Source organism: Tiliqua scincoides, chromosome 4 (genome assembly GCF_035046505.1).
Source record: "Tiliqua scincoides isolate rTilSci1 chromosome 4, rTilSci1.hap2, whole genome shotgun sequence".
Classification (NCBI taxonomy): domain Eukaryota; kingdom Metazoa; phylum Chordata; class Lepidosauria; order Squamata; family Scincidae; genus Tiliqua; species Tiliqua scincoides.
Window position 1 is genome coordinate 210,717,329 of NC_089824.1, and position 16,167 is coordinate 210,733,495.

Sequence of the window (16,167 nt, forward strand, 5' to 3'; positions counted from 1 at the left end):
ACAAGTTGTTGGGCCACACCAAACCCTACACAAGGAAACAGTTTTTGTGCATCTTGGGTCTTGTATAAAGGAGTCCTTGGTCTCCAAGATAGACATCTATGTTCTCATTAAAACATTTCTATTTCTACAGATCGTCACACCCTGGGGAAGATTCTTAACAGTGATCCCATGTCTTTCAAGTTAATTTAAAAGAGAAGTTCTCAACCTGCAGCTTGTTCTGACCATGGTGAAATTAGTTTAGATTTATTTGAATAAAGAAGATTTACTAATTCATTTTCAACCCGCCAACTACAGTAAACTAAGCGTAGCATGCACAGTCCCTTCTGTTACATGTTGTTGGCAACCTTCAGTCTGGAAAGACTATGGTATCGTGCTCTGAATGGTGGTTCTGGAACAGCGTCTAGTGTGGCTGAAAAGGCCGATTCGGGAGTGACAATCCCTTCCACACTGGAAGCAAGTGCAGTCTGTCCCTGGTCTGTCTCCCTGGCTATGGGCCTTCCTTCTTTGCCTATTTGCCTCAGTATGTTGGCAAAGTGTCTCTTCAAACTGGGAAAGGCCTGTTACAACAACCCAGTGATATAGGCTAGGCTAAGAGATAGCAACTGACCCAAGGTCACTTAGTTAAATCCAGCACCCTGGTCTCGGTCCAATACTCTAATACAGTGTTTCTCAAACTTTAGGTCAGGACCAACAAAGTGGGTTGCAGGCCAATTTCAGGTGGGTCCCCATTCATTTCAATATTTTATTTTTAATATATTAGACCTGTGGCTACCATGGTATGTGACGGCATTTGGAGAAATGTTACACACCTGCACTTTTAACAAGCTACTATGTACATTCTTTTAACAATGTAGTCAATGGGACTTACTCCTGGGTAAGTATGGATAGGATTGTTAAAAATTTTCCTGCTTGATGATGTCACTTCTAGTCATGACATCATTTCCAGTGGGTCCTGACAGATTCTCATTCTAAAAAGTGGGTCCTGGTGCTAAATGTGTGAGAATCACTGCTCTAATCACTACACTATGCTGGCTCTCATCTAGAAACAGAATCAATATATTAAGGCTGCAATATTATACATGTCTGGGAGTAGGTCGCAATGAACTTAATGGAACTTAAGTCTGAGTAGGTAGGAAAGTGAATATAGGAGCATTTGAAAGTTAAGTCTTGCAAGGATCAGCAGCAATATGTAAAAAGTGGCTTTTATATAACTGTTAGCATTACCTAACTGGTTTATTCATAAGGGTAATTGGCACCTATTCCATCATCCTTCATACACCCACCTCTTTGCCCAACACCAGAAATAGATTTGAAAAGTTTCTACAGATACTGATTCCATTTGTTTGTGCACTTTGCCATGTATGATTCATTCTTGGCTAGTAGCAGCTCTCTGGAATTACTGAAAGATAACTAGTTGACAGACAAACCAATAAATGAATCACGCTTTCCTTTCCCGTACCTTTGGGCTTCTGCAGACACCAATCAGAAGGTGAAAAAAGAAAAGAAAAAGAACAAAGAAATTGTTCGTGCTCTTTGCACAATGCCAATCAAACTCGATTCATAAGACCGAGCTGTAGATTTATTACTAGAAGGCATTTATATAAATTTGGGGATGGTGGTAGCATAGCAAACCTCCAGCTTGGCAGACGGAGGTGATCAAAGACTAAGTACTGAACTTGACACTCCAGCTCATAAAAGGTCAATCAAGAGCCGGGAAAGGAGCGGAAAAAGGCAAGCAAAATGATCAAGGAGTTAGAACACCTTCTCTACATGGAAAAGCTAAAGCAGGGGTGTCAGACTCCTTTAATACAGACGGATGAATAGCATTCACGATGCCTGCTGAGGGCCGGAAGTGATGCCATTCAACAGGAAGTGATGCCATTAAGCAGGTCATGACCAGAAATAAGCACTTTCCTTCCTCACTGAGGAACGCTCATCTGCCAATGACAGAAGAGAAAATACACAAATCTTGATTATATTTTCAAAACATGGAAGATGCCAATTATCATGTAGGTTGCCATTTATGGTGACACCTCAGCCCAGCTCAGAAGCTAAGAGCAGCTGATGGAGGTGCTGGGAAGCTTGAGGGCCGATAAAGAACTTTTGGGGGCTGCATCCGTCCCCCCAAGCCTTATGTTTGACACCTCTTGGGCTAAAGCGTTTGGGGCTATTTAATTTAGGATAAAGATGACTTATGGGAGATATGACAGTGATTTTATGCAGTGTGGATTAAATTAAAAGAAAAAGGTTTCGCCTTCTTCATCATACTAGAACATGGGTTCATCCTATGAAAGTGACTGACAGCAGACTGAGAACATGGCCAAAGCAGGTACTTCTTTTCATGCAATGCCTAATTATTTTATGGAATAAGATGTGGTAATAGCCACTGTTTCAGATTAGGATGAGATACCCATCACTGGCTATAGTTCTGATAGCTATATGCTGCCTTCATACTCATAAGAAGAAGGGAGTAAGAACTGGAGAGGGCTATTGCTAAGCTAAATGGACATAAGAAGAAGCTTATTCAATGAGTTCCAACTGCTAGCGCAGCCCGAAACTGATAACACAAATACTGACCACAAGCCATAAAGACCACCTTACCCGAGATCCAGTACCACTGTTTTATGACAATGAAAAAAAGACTTTCAGCATGTAACAAATACACCCATTTGTTTTGGAAGATCCACCCCTCTTTCCCCAAGTTAAGGCTTATCATGAAGATGTAACCTACATGTGTGAATGGACTTCTAGGGATAGGATACCACAAATATAATGTTTCATGTATCAGACCTGAGGGATAGCACTGAGACAGTGGTAGTCATACTGGCAATGGAAACTTTTACCTTCTTAAACAGACACTCACAGCTTAGACCTCCTGGGCTTCAACTGATGGAAATTAGGTTTATTGGATTTGTGAATCTGAATCACCACCTAACTGCTACTGGAAATATTTCCTGAGCACACTCATCCCTTGTCACACGCCAGACCTATGAATTGCTTGCCATAGGCTTCCTTTATCTTGCCCCAAGCTATTGTTCCCACTGCAGAAAGCAAAAGTGATGTATGGGTCACATCAGCCACTTACTTTAGAAATCCTGTTTTTAAAAAATGCATGAAGACATCATCACAAGTACATACATAGTCAATGGCTCATTTTCCATTGGTTTCCCTTATTAACCCAACACCTCAATATTGACCTAAGGCAATTTGGCACACCAAGCCAGATATTATTACGATGACCCCACTGAACAGGAGTCTACAAGTTCTAGGCTACAACTTTTCTTAATAAATATTTCACAAACAAGTGCAGTTACTGAAACCCTTACTTTTTTTAAATCCCAGTAAACTGCTGATCCAGCCTTTTAACCTTAGCATCTGAACCCAGAAGGCTGATTCCAATCAACAACATTCTTCAAGGAACTAACTTATAACAGCTAACCCTTAGCACATTTGCCAAATAATTTAATAATAAATTTGGCATTGGTGCTAAACATCTAGTAACAGTAGGAGTCTCACATATTCCAAACAATTTCACAATTCCTTGTGGGCTATCAGCCTAGGGGTCACACTGGGGGAAGCTGCTGGCACCCAGAAACCATCCTTTCTAAATCCAGACATTCTGGGAACCTGTGGAAAGTACTAACACTTTTGATGTGACATATTGATATGGCGGTAGGTCAGGGAACTTGTACGTAAGTGTACTTAGAATGGAAGAATTAATCATTAAAGGACTCTGAGCTAACCCATTTCTTTGACGAACTAAGTTCAGTCATGTGGCCATGGGTTTGATTTATACATACATTAAATACTAACTAACGTAATTGCATTACTCACTGCTTGCCTTGCAGCTGAATATGTGAACCACCTCCATTGAAAAGGCAGTTGTTTGATGTCAACGAGTCCAAATGCTCCGGTTGCATTGTTTTACCTCTGATGGCCATTTTTGCACATGCAAATCATTGAGTGAGAAGTGCGCTTGCCTCACTACGCCAGCACAATTCCATCTAATGCCAAGAACAGCAATATAAGAAATGAATGTGCTGTGTAAGGAGCTCATAGAAACGAGCATGGGCCCTGGAAGACTGAAAGGGATTTGTTCTGTGGGAAAGAGATTGGAGACTGTTAAAGCAGCAGTTTGGTATCAGAACTGATGGAATTCAGAAAAGTATCTGAAGATCCCTTAAGATCAAAGATGAATGTTCAGAAAAAGGCAGCAAAAATAGATAGAATGAAGATGGGGAGGAACAGGAGCTTTGGGTGGCAGGTTACTTAGGCAGGCGTTGGAAACACTGATGATGAATGAAAGAGGCTTCATTGCTAGGTCTGGATCATAGCGGATTCTACAAGACAAGCATGTCATTGTTGGGTTAATCTTTTGAGATGACCCTTTTAATATTGCTACTTAGGAAAGAGTACAGATTATCATTAGCCTGCTGTTTGATTACTTTCCAACATGCTCCCATAATCATGTAGGGAGCTACTCTTTGGTAGCAGCAAAGAGGATGCTCTCTCCGCATATGACACTTACAGCCTTTATTTCATGGTGGAACTCAAGATAGTGTACATGAGGTTCCTGAAAAGTCTCCCATCCAGGTACTGACCAATCCTATACCTGCTCAGCTTCAGCAAGATGGCTGTATCATGCATCTTGGAAAGGAACACGAAAGTGTCAGTGCTGATGTTGGTCTGAAATGTTTATGACAAACTTATTTTTGAATTGTTTTTATCATTGATGGTTTTGCTTAGATACTGGAATTATTTTGATGTACAGTTGATATGAATTATTACTGTATTAATGCAATATTGACAGTATATTCTGATACTGCTTTGATATACTGATTGCATGTACTATATTTTATTTTTCATTGTTATTTTCTTACAATTTTAAAGCCACTTTGGACCTATTTTGAATAGGTAGGGTACCATTAAACTTATGATGCCCATTCCACAAATGGAGCAATAAAGTCCAGCTTGATAAAGCCAGTTGTCCACCCGGCCCAATACTTTTCTGCTATGACTTACTCCACGTTTGATAAGTGATTTTAAGTTCTGAGAGATTTAAACAAGTTAACACACAACATGAATGCTGGCCATTGAATTATTTGTTTTCCTAGAATTGATCTGTCCTACAAGTCAAAGATCAATTAAAAGGACATTTATTTACGGCACAGGCCAACTCACATCTTGTTCTTAAGATACAGCTGTTTTCAGCAATACTGTACCAAGTTGTCTTTTACTTTCTTGCCATGAACACTGGAGATGGAATTCAGCTTTGACCCCACCACAGTCTACAGTAAATCCCCAATGATTTCATTACAGGCTCAACTCCTGACAATCACAGATATTCAAGGGTTTATTTAGTGCCTGTATGTCTAGGAGTCAGTCCATTCTAGGCATACATGTATCAAGGGGACTTTTAATCTGCACTGCTCTCTCTAAAAGGCACTCTGGGCCTATTCACCTAGCCAGAGCCCTCTGGTTAATAACCTCAAAACAGCATGCAGAGTTGAAGAGGCAAGGAGAACAAAGGTATAACATTGCTCAAGGAAGAAATTAATATTTCACTGCAGAAAAGCTGCTGATGTGAATGCTTGAAACTGCTCCCAAACAGTTAGCTCATCATAATATAAGCACTATAGGATCCACGTACCCAGGGCTAGAAAATCTTGAATCTTTGGGAGACAAGGAGCTTCTCTAAATGGAATGGGGGGGGGGGGAATAAAAAGTTCACGTGACTCAGCAATGTCATTGTCTCCAAAGTGTGGAGACAATGAAACTGATGGGTCACGTGAACTATTTAGTCTTCCCTGTTCCATTTAGAGAAGCTCCTTATCTCCCAAACATGACCCATGCTACACATTATGAAGTGGTTTCTCTGGCCACTTTCTCTGGCAATAGATTCTTAGGTGCAATCTAATTTGTGTTAAATGTTCCAGTAAAGTGTGAATATACATTATTTCTTCATATGAACCCACATCCAGGAAATTTGATTGGCTGTGGCTCCTTGTACAGAGCACACTGGGTTTGCCTGGGTTTGCATCTATGTAATATGTGAAATGGCCTTTAAGACCATGAACAATGTACAGTACTTGCAAAAGGAATACTTCTAGATTATGAAGGGTCTTACTGACAGTGCTAATGACAGTACTGACAGTGCTGATCTGATTAAACTAAATAATCTAGGACATGACATATGATCCAGGACATGACACTAGAGAGCAGGCTTCCTAGTCAAATGGTATTGTTTTCAGACAGGCCTAAACCCGGGATCCTCTAATTCAGCCATTTTCAACCATTGTGCCGTGGCATACTGGTGTGCCGTTAATGGCCTGCAGGTGTGCCACGGGAGTTTTAGGGAGGGTCATTTTTAGTAAGGCCACTGGGGGATGTGAGCCCCCCACCAACAGCATGGTGTGCCTTGTCAACTGTCAAAAAACTGATGGTGTGCCTTGACAATTTTAGTACCTTGTCAGTGTGCCATGCGACGAAAGAGGTTGAAAACCACTGCTCTAATGTTCCAAATCAAGTTTGTGTGTCATCCAACCTATTCTAACAAGCAATACAAGTGCACTGGACACACAGATTGATCATGATTTGTTTGCTGTGGCCCTGGAAAAAAATATGAAGGAGATGGCATTAATGGGGACAGTGCTTTCTTTATTTAAGCAGACTACCAATCCCTATTCTGTTGTACTAATGGCAGCACCTCAAGTTCCAGACCAAGGACTGTTCAGCTGCTCATGAAACTCATGCCAGTTTGTATGCCAGTTTCAGGGTTGAAATGGAACATTTTCAGTTTAGGATTAAAATCACACAGTCTGAAGCATGGAAAGAGGTCCCTGGATATAGAAAAGGAAGGGGCAGGGAAGGGAGCGATCAGGGAGGGCAGAGGGAGATTGAAGGGAGGATAGGTGGAAGAGAAGGCTTCAGAAAAAGGACAGAGGAGAGAGGTATATGAAGCAGCTTCATAAGATTAGGATGTCGACAGTGGCAGAAGAAAGGCTGAAGCCTAGTGCAGCTGGTGAAGGGGGGTGTCTGCAGGAAATGGGACAAGGGGCTGTGGTATGAGAAGCAGGGAACCAAGAAAACCAGAGGTGGCAGAGACATGGGGCTGAAGAACGAAGAAGCCCAGAAGAAGGCAGAAATGTGAAATACCAGCAGAAAGGAGACAGGCACACAAAGGTGGTCTGCTTTCTAGCCTCAACAGGGGACTTGTGCCAGTTCTGGCTTCTGATCACTGCCCCATTGTGACCTGGCAACCAAAACAGCTAATGAGGGCCAAAATGCAATGTAGGTAGGGTGGCCTGAACTTAATTTCACATACTGATTTGAACCAACAAACCAATTAGTTGGCAGCACACTTCTTCCATTATGCCTATTAATATCAGCTTACCCCCTAGGGTCATATTACTAAAGGCGAACATTTACAATGAAATGGCAAAAATGTGGGTTCCTTTACACCTTGAGAGGTGCCATCTCATTCCTCTGAATTTGCACCAATCAACTTCACAACAAAAGTAAAATAAAATATAGGAAGACCCTTATTATACACATGTAAGACATCCCATCCAAATACCTTGACTGTCTTAGTTCATCGCATATCCCCAGATACCTGTCATCTGCTTATTATGATGGGCAGAACCTTCTGTTATCGGAATCTGGATTTCTGAACATTTTTAATGCCTCCAAGACCATTCAGATAACTGAGGTCTATTACTGCAGTAGGAATATGGAGGAAGGCTAAATTGTTAAGGATTTCCAGTTCTGCCTGTCTGTTCATATCTCTCTTGCTCTCTCACTCACTCATGCACACACCTCTGCAGGAAATATAACTTCCTGACAATGAAGCAAGCAGTCCCTTTTGCATTTCTCTGAAAACTACCTAGGTTAGGAAAGTACAAGTGCTGAACAAACAAACCCACCAACAAATCTGAGCAGAATAAATGCAGCGAATTAACTGCTTCTAGGATTCCTAGGGAACAAGAGTGGTTGAATGAAGGGCACAGCCTTACTCCGCTGGTCTGAATGATTCGTTATTTACAGAACCAGCCAACAGTGTGATCTCCCTTGACCTCATTTCACTTTGTCTGACTGATTAGGACCACATCAGAGATGTCTGGCTGCCTGAGAAAGCGTCACAATGAATGGTTGCTACGGCGGGTCAGAGTACTTGCTAGTCTGTACAGTAGTCAAGACTTTGAACTTTGAAAACTGGTGGGGGGGGGTAGCAGAAAGAGAGAAAGGCAGAGAAGAGCTGCTTTGTAGCCCTAACCCAAGAGACCACATTGTAGGAACTGGGTGCATTCTCTATCTACAGGCACTAATGGGACATGTAGATTCCCCCAAAGTTTTCACACAGTTAAGTATGAATTTATACACACACATAGTGTTTGTGTGTTTTAAGATAACAATGGTTAAAACAATGATTTTTTTTTTTTTGGGGGGGGGGTTGAATTCTACACCTTCTATTGGTTCTCAGAATCAAACAAAATTAACACTTTGCCTAGGCTGAAGTGTGTTTGCAGCTTCTAACTGTGCATACCCAAGCTCATTTTGTGAGGTTCTGTAAACCCTCTCCAGTGCTTACCCATGTACAGAATAAGGAGCTGAATTACTGCCACTACTTCAGTGCATGCTTATGGATGGAATAAGGATGGTCTAAGAATATGGATGGTCTAAGACTCCTCAGTGACTGTGTACAAGGAACCAGGAGTGGGAATGGGAATAAACCAGGTTACTCTGGAATTAAAGAGTGCAAGCTAGCATATGGGCTATCTGGGTTCAGAGGGGTTCAGCACAAAAGGTAAGTTGACCAGGCCCTTCCCTGTAAATCAAGAATTTTGACATGAAAGACAGGAAGGGGTTGGTACCTGGGTGCAGAGCTACAGGCCTCTCTGAGGCTGCAATTCTATGCATACTTACTTGGGGATAAGTCTCACTGACCTCAAAGGTGCTTACTTTCTAAGTAAACGTGCACAGGATCAGGTTTCAAGTAAGGTAGTGTAAGGCAACCCAAGCCTATCTACTTTTGCTCAGATGTAAGTCCTGAGGATTTTCCTGTGGTTTACTCCCAGGTACATTTGCCTAGCACTGCAGTGTTACCAATCATAGTAGTTCGTCCTTAGCAGAAGATTGTAATTTCTTCTCCATACCCAGTTCTCTGCATTGCTTTTTACTGATGAAATTATTCACCACTATAAAAAAAGTAAAAGGACCTTTCTAAGGTTGCAAATTCACATATCAGATCGCGTTTGTCTTTGGCGTGCCAAGGAAATAGTTGAGAGAAAACCAAATCATTCCAAATAGGAAACTTTTCCTGTGAGTCACACAAGACTTTTTCTTCTAAAAGAGGTGGAAAGCTGATTCTGATCTAGTTAGTTACACCAGTTACTCTTCCGATGTTTATCAAAGTCAAAAATTTCTGAACTGTGGGGTGTGGAGTGTCTTTTGAGGTTCATTCTCACCAGCTGTTATTATGTTGACTAGACAGAGATGGTATGTCCCATTCATGTGTGCATGCAAACTTGTACATGGGTGCAGCATAATTATTCATTGCATGAGTACAAATCAAGGAAGATCAGATTTAGTATAACATTAACATAATCAGACAATCCAGCATAGAATAAGAGGTTCAAGTTAAGTCCAAAATGAAATCCAACATATTGTTTTACTGAGGTTATAAAGCCAGGTTTTCAGAATTCAAACAAGTAAACAGCAAGAATACAGTCATTGTGCACTTAAATGTGATCAGATTAATTCTCAAGCAGGTATGCTGTTTGCTGGATATATGTCCAGGAAGCCACAAATAACATGAAAACCCAAGTTCTCTAGGAGCATGAACAGAAACACCACTGCCTTTCACACAAATATATAAGCATTAAAGGGGGAAATTTGCTTTCCTTTGATATGAAGACATGACTTTTTCCTGTTATAGACCTTACCCTTACCAGAATAAAATGCTTTAAGGCATTTTAAGTGTTTGGCATGCATCTCTTCTTGAAAGCAAGCCCCCCAATGATTTCAGTGGGGCTTACTTCCCAGAAAGTGTATAAATATATATCAGACTGTAGCCCATCTTAGATTTTGCCACTAACTCCAAAAAAAGTTTAAAAATCAAATTAGCTCTATGCAAACTAAATTTTAAAAAAAATCCATTAGACACAGAACTGTTCAATTTCTGAATAGTCCAGATCTCCAGCCTAGAATATCTAGTTGACTTTCTGCCATGAAAGAAACAGAGGCTTACTGTATATGCCTGCAGTTCAATAAGACGCAATAGCAACTATGAAAATTAGGGTGATTTTGTTCCTGCAAGAACATTTTTAAAGCAAGCACTTAAAAAAAAGTTCACAGAATATTCCTACCCACATTTTGCTTTGACCTTGAGCCCTGACTAACAAAAGGATGATTTTGTTAGGTATATTTTGAATGCAGTTGGTACCAATTCTGGCCTGGTAGGTCAAATTCCCCCGAGTAGCACTTCTCATGAAGTGAGAAATGAAGTCTGTTTGGAAGAGGAGACAACTAAATTAACAAGACTGCCTCCGTGTCAGCCAAAACATCATTATAGCTGATTAGCTGAGAGGAAGGGACTGAAAATAAAAGTGATGAATTTGAAAAGGAAAAAAAAGAAATTTTACACACACACACACACACACACAAACACACACACAGAGAGAGAGAGAGAGAGAGAGAGAGAGAGAGAGAGAGAAAGAGGAAGAGGAAGAGGAAGAGGTGGAAGAACATTTGGCTTTGGATCATGCAGGCAGAAGCCCTATACAAATTTTGATAGCAAAGAAAATATAGTCATGTGCCAGGGATTCTTTAGGAAGTAAATATTCAAAAGCCACAGCCAAAAGAGTTGAAAGATCAGAGATGAGATGGAGAGGAAAAAATCCATTTTAATTGCTGCAATATTTAGAGAGAGATAATCACATTTTCCATGGATGTTGATTTTTTTTTAATTTGGAAATTTTTTAAGGGAAAGTAATTTGACACCTATATTTCCAACAGAAGGAAGAGGACCCCTTCCCCAATGATTATGGGTAAGACCTGCCAGGTTAGTGAAATAGTAGCTACAGCAAGAGCACTGGTGCACAGAATTAATGAGGATGTGGCCGTGCATTGCTTATGTTCTTCACACAGATTTGGTGATGCTTAAATGCCAGTCCGTTTACTTGGGGAAAATGGGGGGGGGGGGGAGAGAAAGGAGAAGATGGCAATCAGCCAAACTCATTACAATAGTGCAACTGTTAAAAATATTCCAGACCTGGGTGCCTCCCAAGGCTCACTATGCTGGAGAGTTCAGAACGGGGCAGGTCTTTAGACATGCTTGTGCAGAATTGTTGTGGAGGAACTGGGCAGGAAGGAACTGGAACTGGAACTGGGCAAGGAAGGAACTGGGCAAGACTGTATCCTGCTAATGTAGTGCAATTCAGTCTCCCATTCCAGCCCAGGGCATTTTATAAATAGGCTAAGATGTGCCATCCCTATATCTTATACACAAAGACATGCATAGGTGTTTAAAAAGACATTTTCACAGGAAGCTGAATCTATATCATTCCTTGGGATCTCACCAGTTTTAGGACAGTGCATTTACAGCACAATCCTAGGCATGCCTCCTCAGAAGTTAATCCCATTGCATTCAATAAGGCTCACTCACAGGTAAAGGCTGTTAGGATTGTGGTGTTAGCCAGCTTTCTAGACACACACACACAGGGAAAAAAGCCAACTTTGTCTGACTTAGCCTTTCCAAAGGCTAGACAAAGCTGTAATCTACTTCTCAGACCTAGTGATTACTATTTATAGCCACAAATTCTAGATTGCTGGATGCAACATTTGCATTCCCAACACACACACACACACACAGCCCTAGTTGACCAGACTACTCAATTGTTTAGCTACTCTCTTTGGCGCACCATGCCATAAAGAGGTTCCACTTCCACCAGCTTCACCACTATCTCCACTGAGTCTTCAGGCGCATCACAGCAGCAGCTGACTAAACATTATGGAGCTGGTGTTGGTGCAGGAGGGACAGACTCACAGCCCAATCCTATGCATGTCTACTCAGAAGTGAGCCCCATTAGAGCCAGTGGGGCTTACTCCCAGGAAAGTGTGGCTAGGGCTGTCAGCCATCTACTACCCTGCATTCAGTTGTCCAACACTGCCTGGAAAACTCACAAGTAGGGTCTGAAGGCAAGAGCTCTCCACTCTTACTGGTGTCCAGAATCTGGCATTCAGGGTTAGACTGTCTCTGAACCTGGAGGTTCCATTTAGCAATAATAGCTTTGGAGAGATCTGGGCGCCCTGGATTTTTTTTTTTTTCTAAAAGGACCCAAGTCTTCAGAAAGAAGCTCTGAAATAATTGTTAAAGGTGGGTGGGTACAAATAGGGGGAGCAGGTTGATACTAAGACGTCAGGGGTTTGCTACTGGGGGAGGAAGGAGCCCCGATCTGCAGGGGTCGAGGTGGGCAGGCTGCAAAGAGGCTGTGCAGCGGTCGTAAAATCGGAGAAGAGCCGGTGCCTTGTTCAGAGAGAAAAGGGCTCCCGGGGTTTCTCGCTGGATTCTCCCAGCCAGCATGTGCTTTAAATAGTCCAGGCAGGCTGCTTCTCCATCTGGCTTCGGAAACAGACAAAGCTCCTAGGGGCGATCAAGCTAACAGCCTCGGATCTCCAGCCTCCCTCCCTCCACGGCTTCTTCCCCTGCCCCAGTGGCGTAGCCAGAGGGCGGGCGAAGCACTAAGTTTCGCAGGGAGCCTCACCGCAGCGTGCAAGCTACCCCCCCCTTCGGAGCCATTCCGGGCGAGGGGAGGCGAGTGCTCCGGAGGGGACGCTTGCACGCTGCGGTGAGGCTACCTGCGAAACTTAGAGCTTCGCCCCCCCTCTGGCTACGCCACCGCCCTCTCCAGTGGGGAGACCCAGCCGCGTAGCAGACCAGAACGGTTTTCCAGCGCTCCGCACAGACCTCTTGCAGCAGATCAATACAACGAGACTTAGCCGCTTCCGCCACCCCCCAACCCCCCCCCCCCCACCCGCAGGCGAGCTAAGCAGGGCAGCCTAGAGAGATCATCGGGGAAGGAGATGTTCAGAGCTTCACCCTAAACTTCAGATCATGCTAATCGCTGTCAAAAAGAAACTCTTTGCGGAAGGGGGGGGTGCTTAGGTGGGGGGGTCTAAGGGCAAGGGGGGTCTACGGGTTTCAAAAGGGCAAGAATCCCACTTCTAAAATCTGCTTGAAAAATGCATTTTGGGGGGAATGATTAATAGGTTGGAAATTAAGGGATATTTTAAAAAGCAACAACTTTTTTAAGTAAAACTTTTAGGCATCCACACACCCACCCACGCCTAACCCCCCGCCCCAAAGTGAGGGAAGCACACTCACAAGGGTCATCTTAAAAATCAAGACCAAGACTCCAGGGGGCACATTTTTGATCCTCTCGCTCCCTGATCGTTTCCATCGGGAGCTGGAACCCCCTTTGCCAAAAGGACACACTGGAGAACTCTTGAAGGGAAGGAAGGGGCAATGGAGGGAGTAAGGAAGCAGATCAGGCAAGAAACACCCCCCTTCCCCCCCCCAAAAAAGGAGTTTTTTTTCCTGTATGAAATACATTGAGAAATGAAACTGACAAACCACATGAAACTGACTAACCAAAAAAAGTACTTACTGATCTCCATACTCTGAAACAAAGACCTTTTGCAGTTGCAGGTACAGGAGACATTGGGCTGGTTGGCTCCGGTTGTGCTGTTGAGACCCATCAAGTTATACATTTAAAACAAAATTAAAAAAAATAATAATAAAGTGGGGGGGGGGAGTCGAATCAGAGGACGGGAAGACCTGGTGGGTCTCCGGGCAGCACAACATAAAGACAGCAGGATCCTCCTTGGGGTTTGATGAGTGGAGGGGGGGAGGGAGAAGGAAAGGGGAGGCGAAGAGGACTGGCTAAAAAAAAAAAAAAACACCCTTAAAAAACCCACCCTCCCAAAACTCCCCTCCCCCCAATTCGAATCAAGACCTCGAAAGAGGCGATCTCAGCTCTGAGAGGTGCGGTGTGGCCCCCATTCCCCCTGCAGAGCGAGAAGTTGGGAGGAAAGAGACTTGCGACTTTGTTTCTCTCTCTCCCTCCCTCGCCTGCCCAGGCAAGATCTCAGTGGCTCCCCCCCGCTCCCGTCCTTTGCTCCTCATTCAAGTCCAAGGAGATTCAGTTTCATACAGGAGAGGGAGAGGAGAGGAGGCTGGAGCAGACAGACGGGGTGACGTCAGCGCTAGACTGGAACTGCCCTTTCCAAAGGGAGGGGAAGGGAGAGCACAGGGGGGAGGGGGGAAGGTGAAAGAAATCTATAAGAGAAGAGGTGGAGGGGAAAGAGGAGGAGAAGGGTGATGAGGGACTGCCCTCCTGGCCAATCAGGGCAGAGATAGCCCTTTCTCCCCGCCCCCCAAAATCCCCTAGCCCTGCCTCTTAAAGGCAATGATGCCCATTTCTCTCTTGCCATTATGTTCTCCAACCCTGCTAAAGAGGGGAGAAACTGTGGGAGGCTCAGAGGCAGTGGCGTAGCCAGAGAGGGGGCAAAGCACTGAGTTCTGCAGGGAACCTCACCTCAAGCGTGCAAGGGCCCTCTCCTTTGGAATCATTCCGTTTTGCACCCACCGCCCGAAGGAGAGTCCCCCCCTTGCACGCTGCGCTGAGGCTCCCTGCAAAACTTAGTGCTTTGCCCCCTCTAGCTACGCCACTGCTCAGAGGAACCAACAGAGAGATGGGTCATCGTTGGTAGTAGTAATACTAAATCCTCAGTCCCATCCAGAACCTTGCAAAACAGAACAAGACGATCGCCTTCTTCGTCCTTCCTTTCATCCCCCACCCCAGTTTCAAAGCCTCTTACAACATAATCCGAGGCAGGTCTACTCAGAAGTAAGCCCCGTTGTGCGAAGCTGGGCTTACTCCCGGGAAAGTGTGCATAGGATTGCAGCCCTGGGGCCCAATCCTAGACATGTGTACTTAGAAGCAAGTTCAATTGTGTTCAGTGGGGCTTACTCCTGGGAAAGTCTGCATAGGATTGCAGCCCTGGGGCCCAATCCTAGGCATGTCTACTTAGAAGCAAGTCCAATTGTGTTTAGTGGGGCTTACTCCCGGGAAAGTGTGCATAGGAAAAGTGTTAACAAGGCTCCTCTATATCACAAGAGATCAGCGGCTGGGGGGATGGAGCTGCCGGCGGGGGGGGGGGAGAGAAGGTGGGGGTCGTAGTCCGTGTGGGGCATTTGGGATCATCGAGGGGGAGAGAGGCGCATAGAGGTCCAGCTGCCCCACGCGGCGCGCGTATGCGGGGCGGTGTGAAAAGGGACTGGAGGAAGGTGATCTCGCCTTCGCCACCAGTCCCCCTGCGGATCCGATTGCAGATGGAGCTATTCGTGTCTTCACTTTGCTCGCCCCCCTCCCGCCGATGCCCCTTCGATTTGTTGGCAGGGGATCTATTAATCGACTAGGCGCCTTTTAGTCCCCGCCCCCCCCCCCATTCACAGCCGCATAGAAGAACCTTCTAAGAACAAGAAATGCCTCGCTGGATCAGAGCTAAAGTCCATTGAGCCCCAGCATCCTTTTTCCAACTAGGCAGAAGCTGGCCAGATGCCTTCTGAGAACCTCCCAAGATGGTCGTGACTCCCTTCTGTTTGAACCTGCTCTCAGGGGTACACTGTTCCTGGATATGGAGGGTCCGTTTATTCCAGTTCAGTGCTCTTCAACTTTTTTTGTGCCATCCCCTCTCCCAATAAATGAATAAAGTATGAGTCTGGGGACTCACCACCAATTCTGTCCTCCTTCTGGAACCTGATCCACCCACCCCTGTCACTATCCACCACCACCCGCCCTGTTTCCCCACCTCTTGTGTCTTGTGTCTTCACAACAACCCTGTAAGGCAGTGGTTCTCACACATTCACCACTTTTCACAATGAGAATCTGTCAGGACCAATCAGAAGTTATGTCATGACTGGAAATGACATCATTAAGCAGGAAAAGATTTAACAATCCTAGGCTACAATCCTACCCACACTAACCCATAAGTTCCAGTCACTATCATTGCTAAAAGAATATATCTAGTAGCTTGTTAAAAGTACAGGTCTGTAACATTTCCCCAAATACAGTCACATACCATGGTAGCACCAAGTCTAATATAGTA

The 16,167-nt window shown here is 44.1% G+C and overlaps 1 protein-coding gene across 2 annotated transcripts in view; it reads right to left on the bottom strand.

Annotated features, from left to right (window-relative positions):
• Nucleotides 1-14,099, bottom strand: part of PMEPA1 (prostate transmembrane protein, androgen induced 1) — a 79,962-nt gene extending 65,863 nt beyond the window's left edge. For both annotated transcript variants that reach the window (XM_066625032.1, XM_066625031.1), the window contains exon 1: nucleotides 13,665-14,099. In XM_066625032.1, the coding sequence (XP_066481129.1) occupies nucleotides 13,665-13,767 (103 nt within the window). In that variant the 5' untranslated portion in view covers nucleotides 13,768-14,099. The remainder of the gene's footprint in view (nucleotides 1-13,664) is intronic.
• Nucleotides 14,100-16,167: the final 2,068 nt, after the last annotated feature.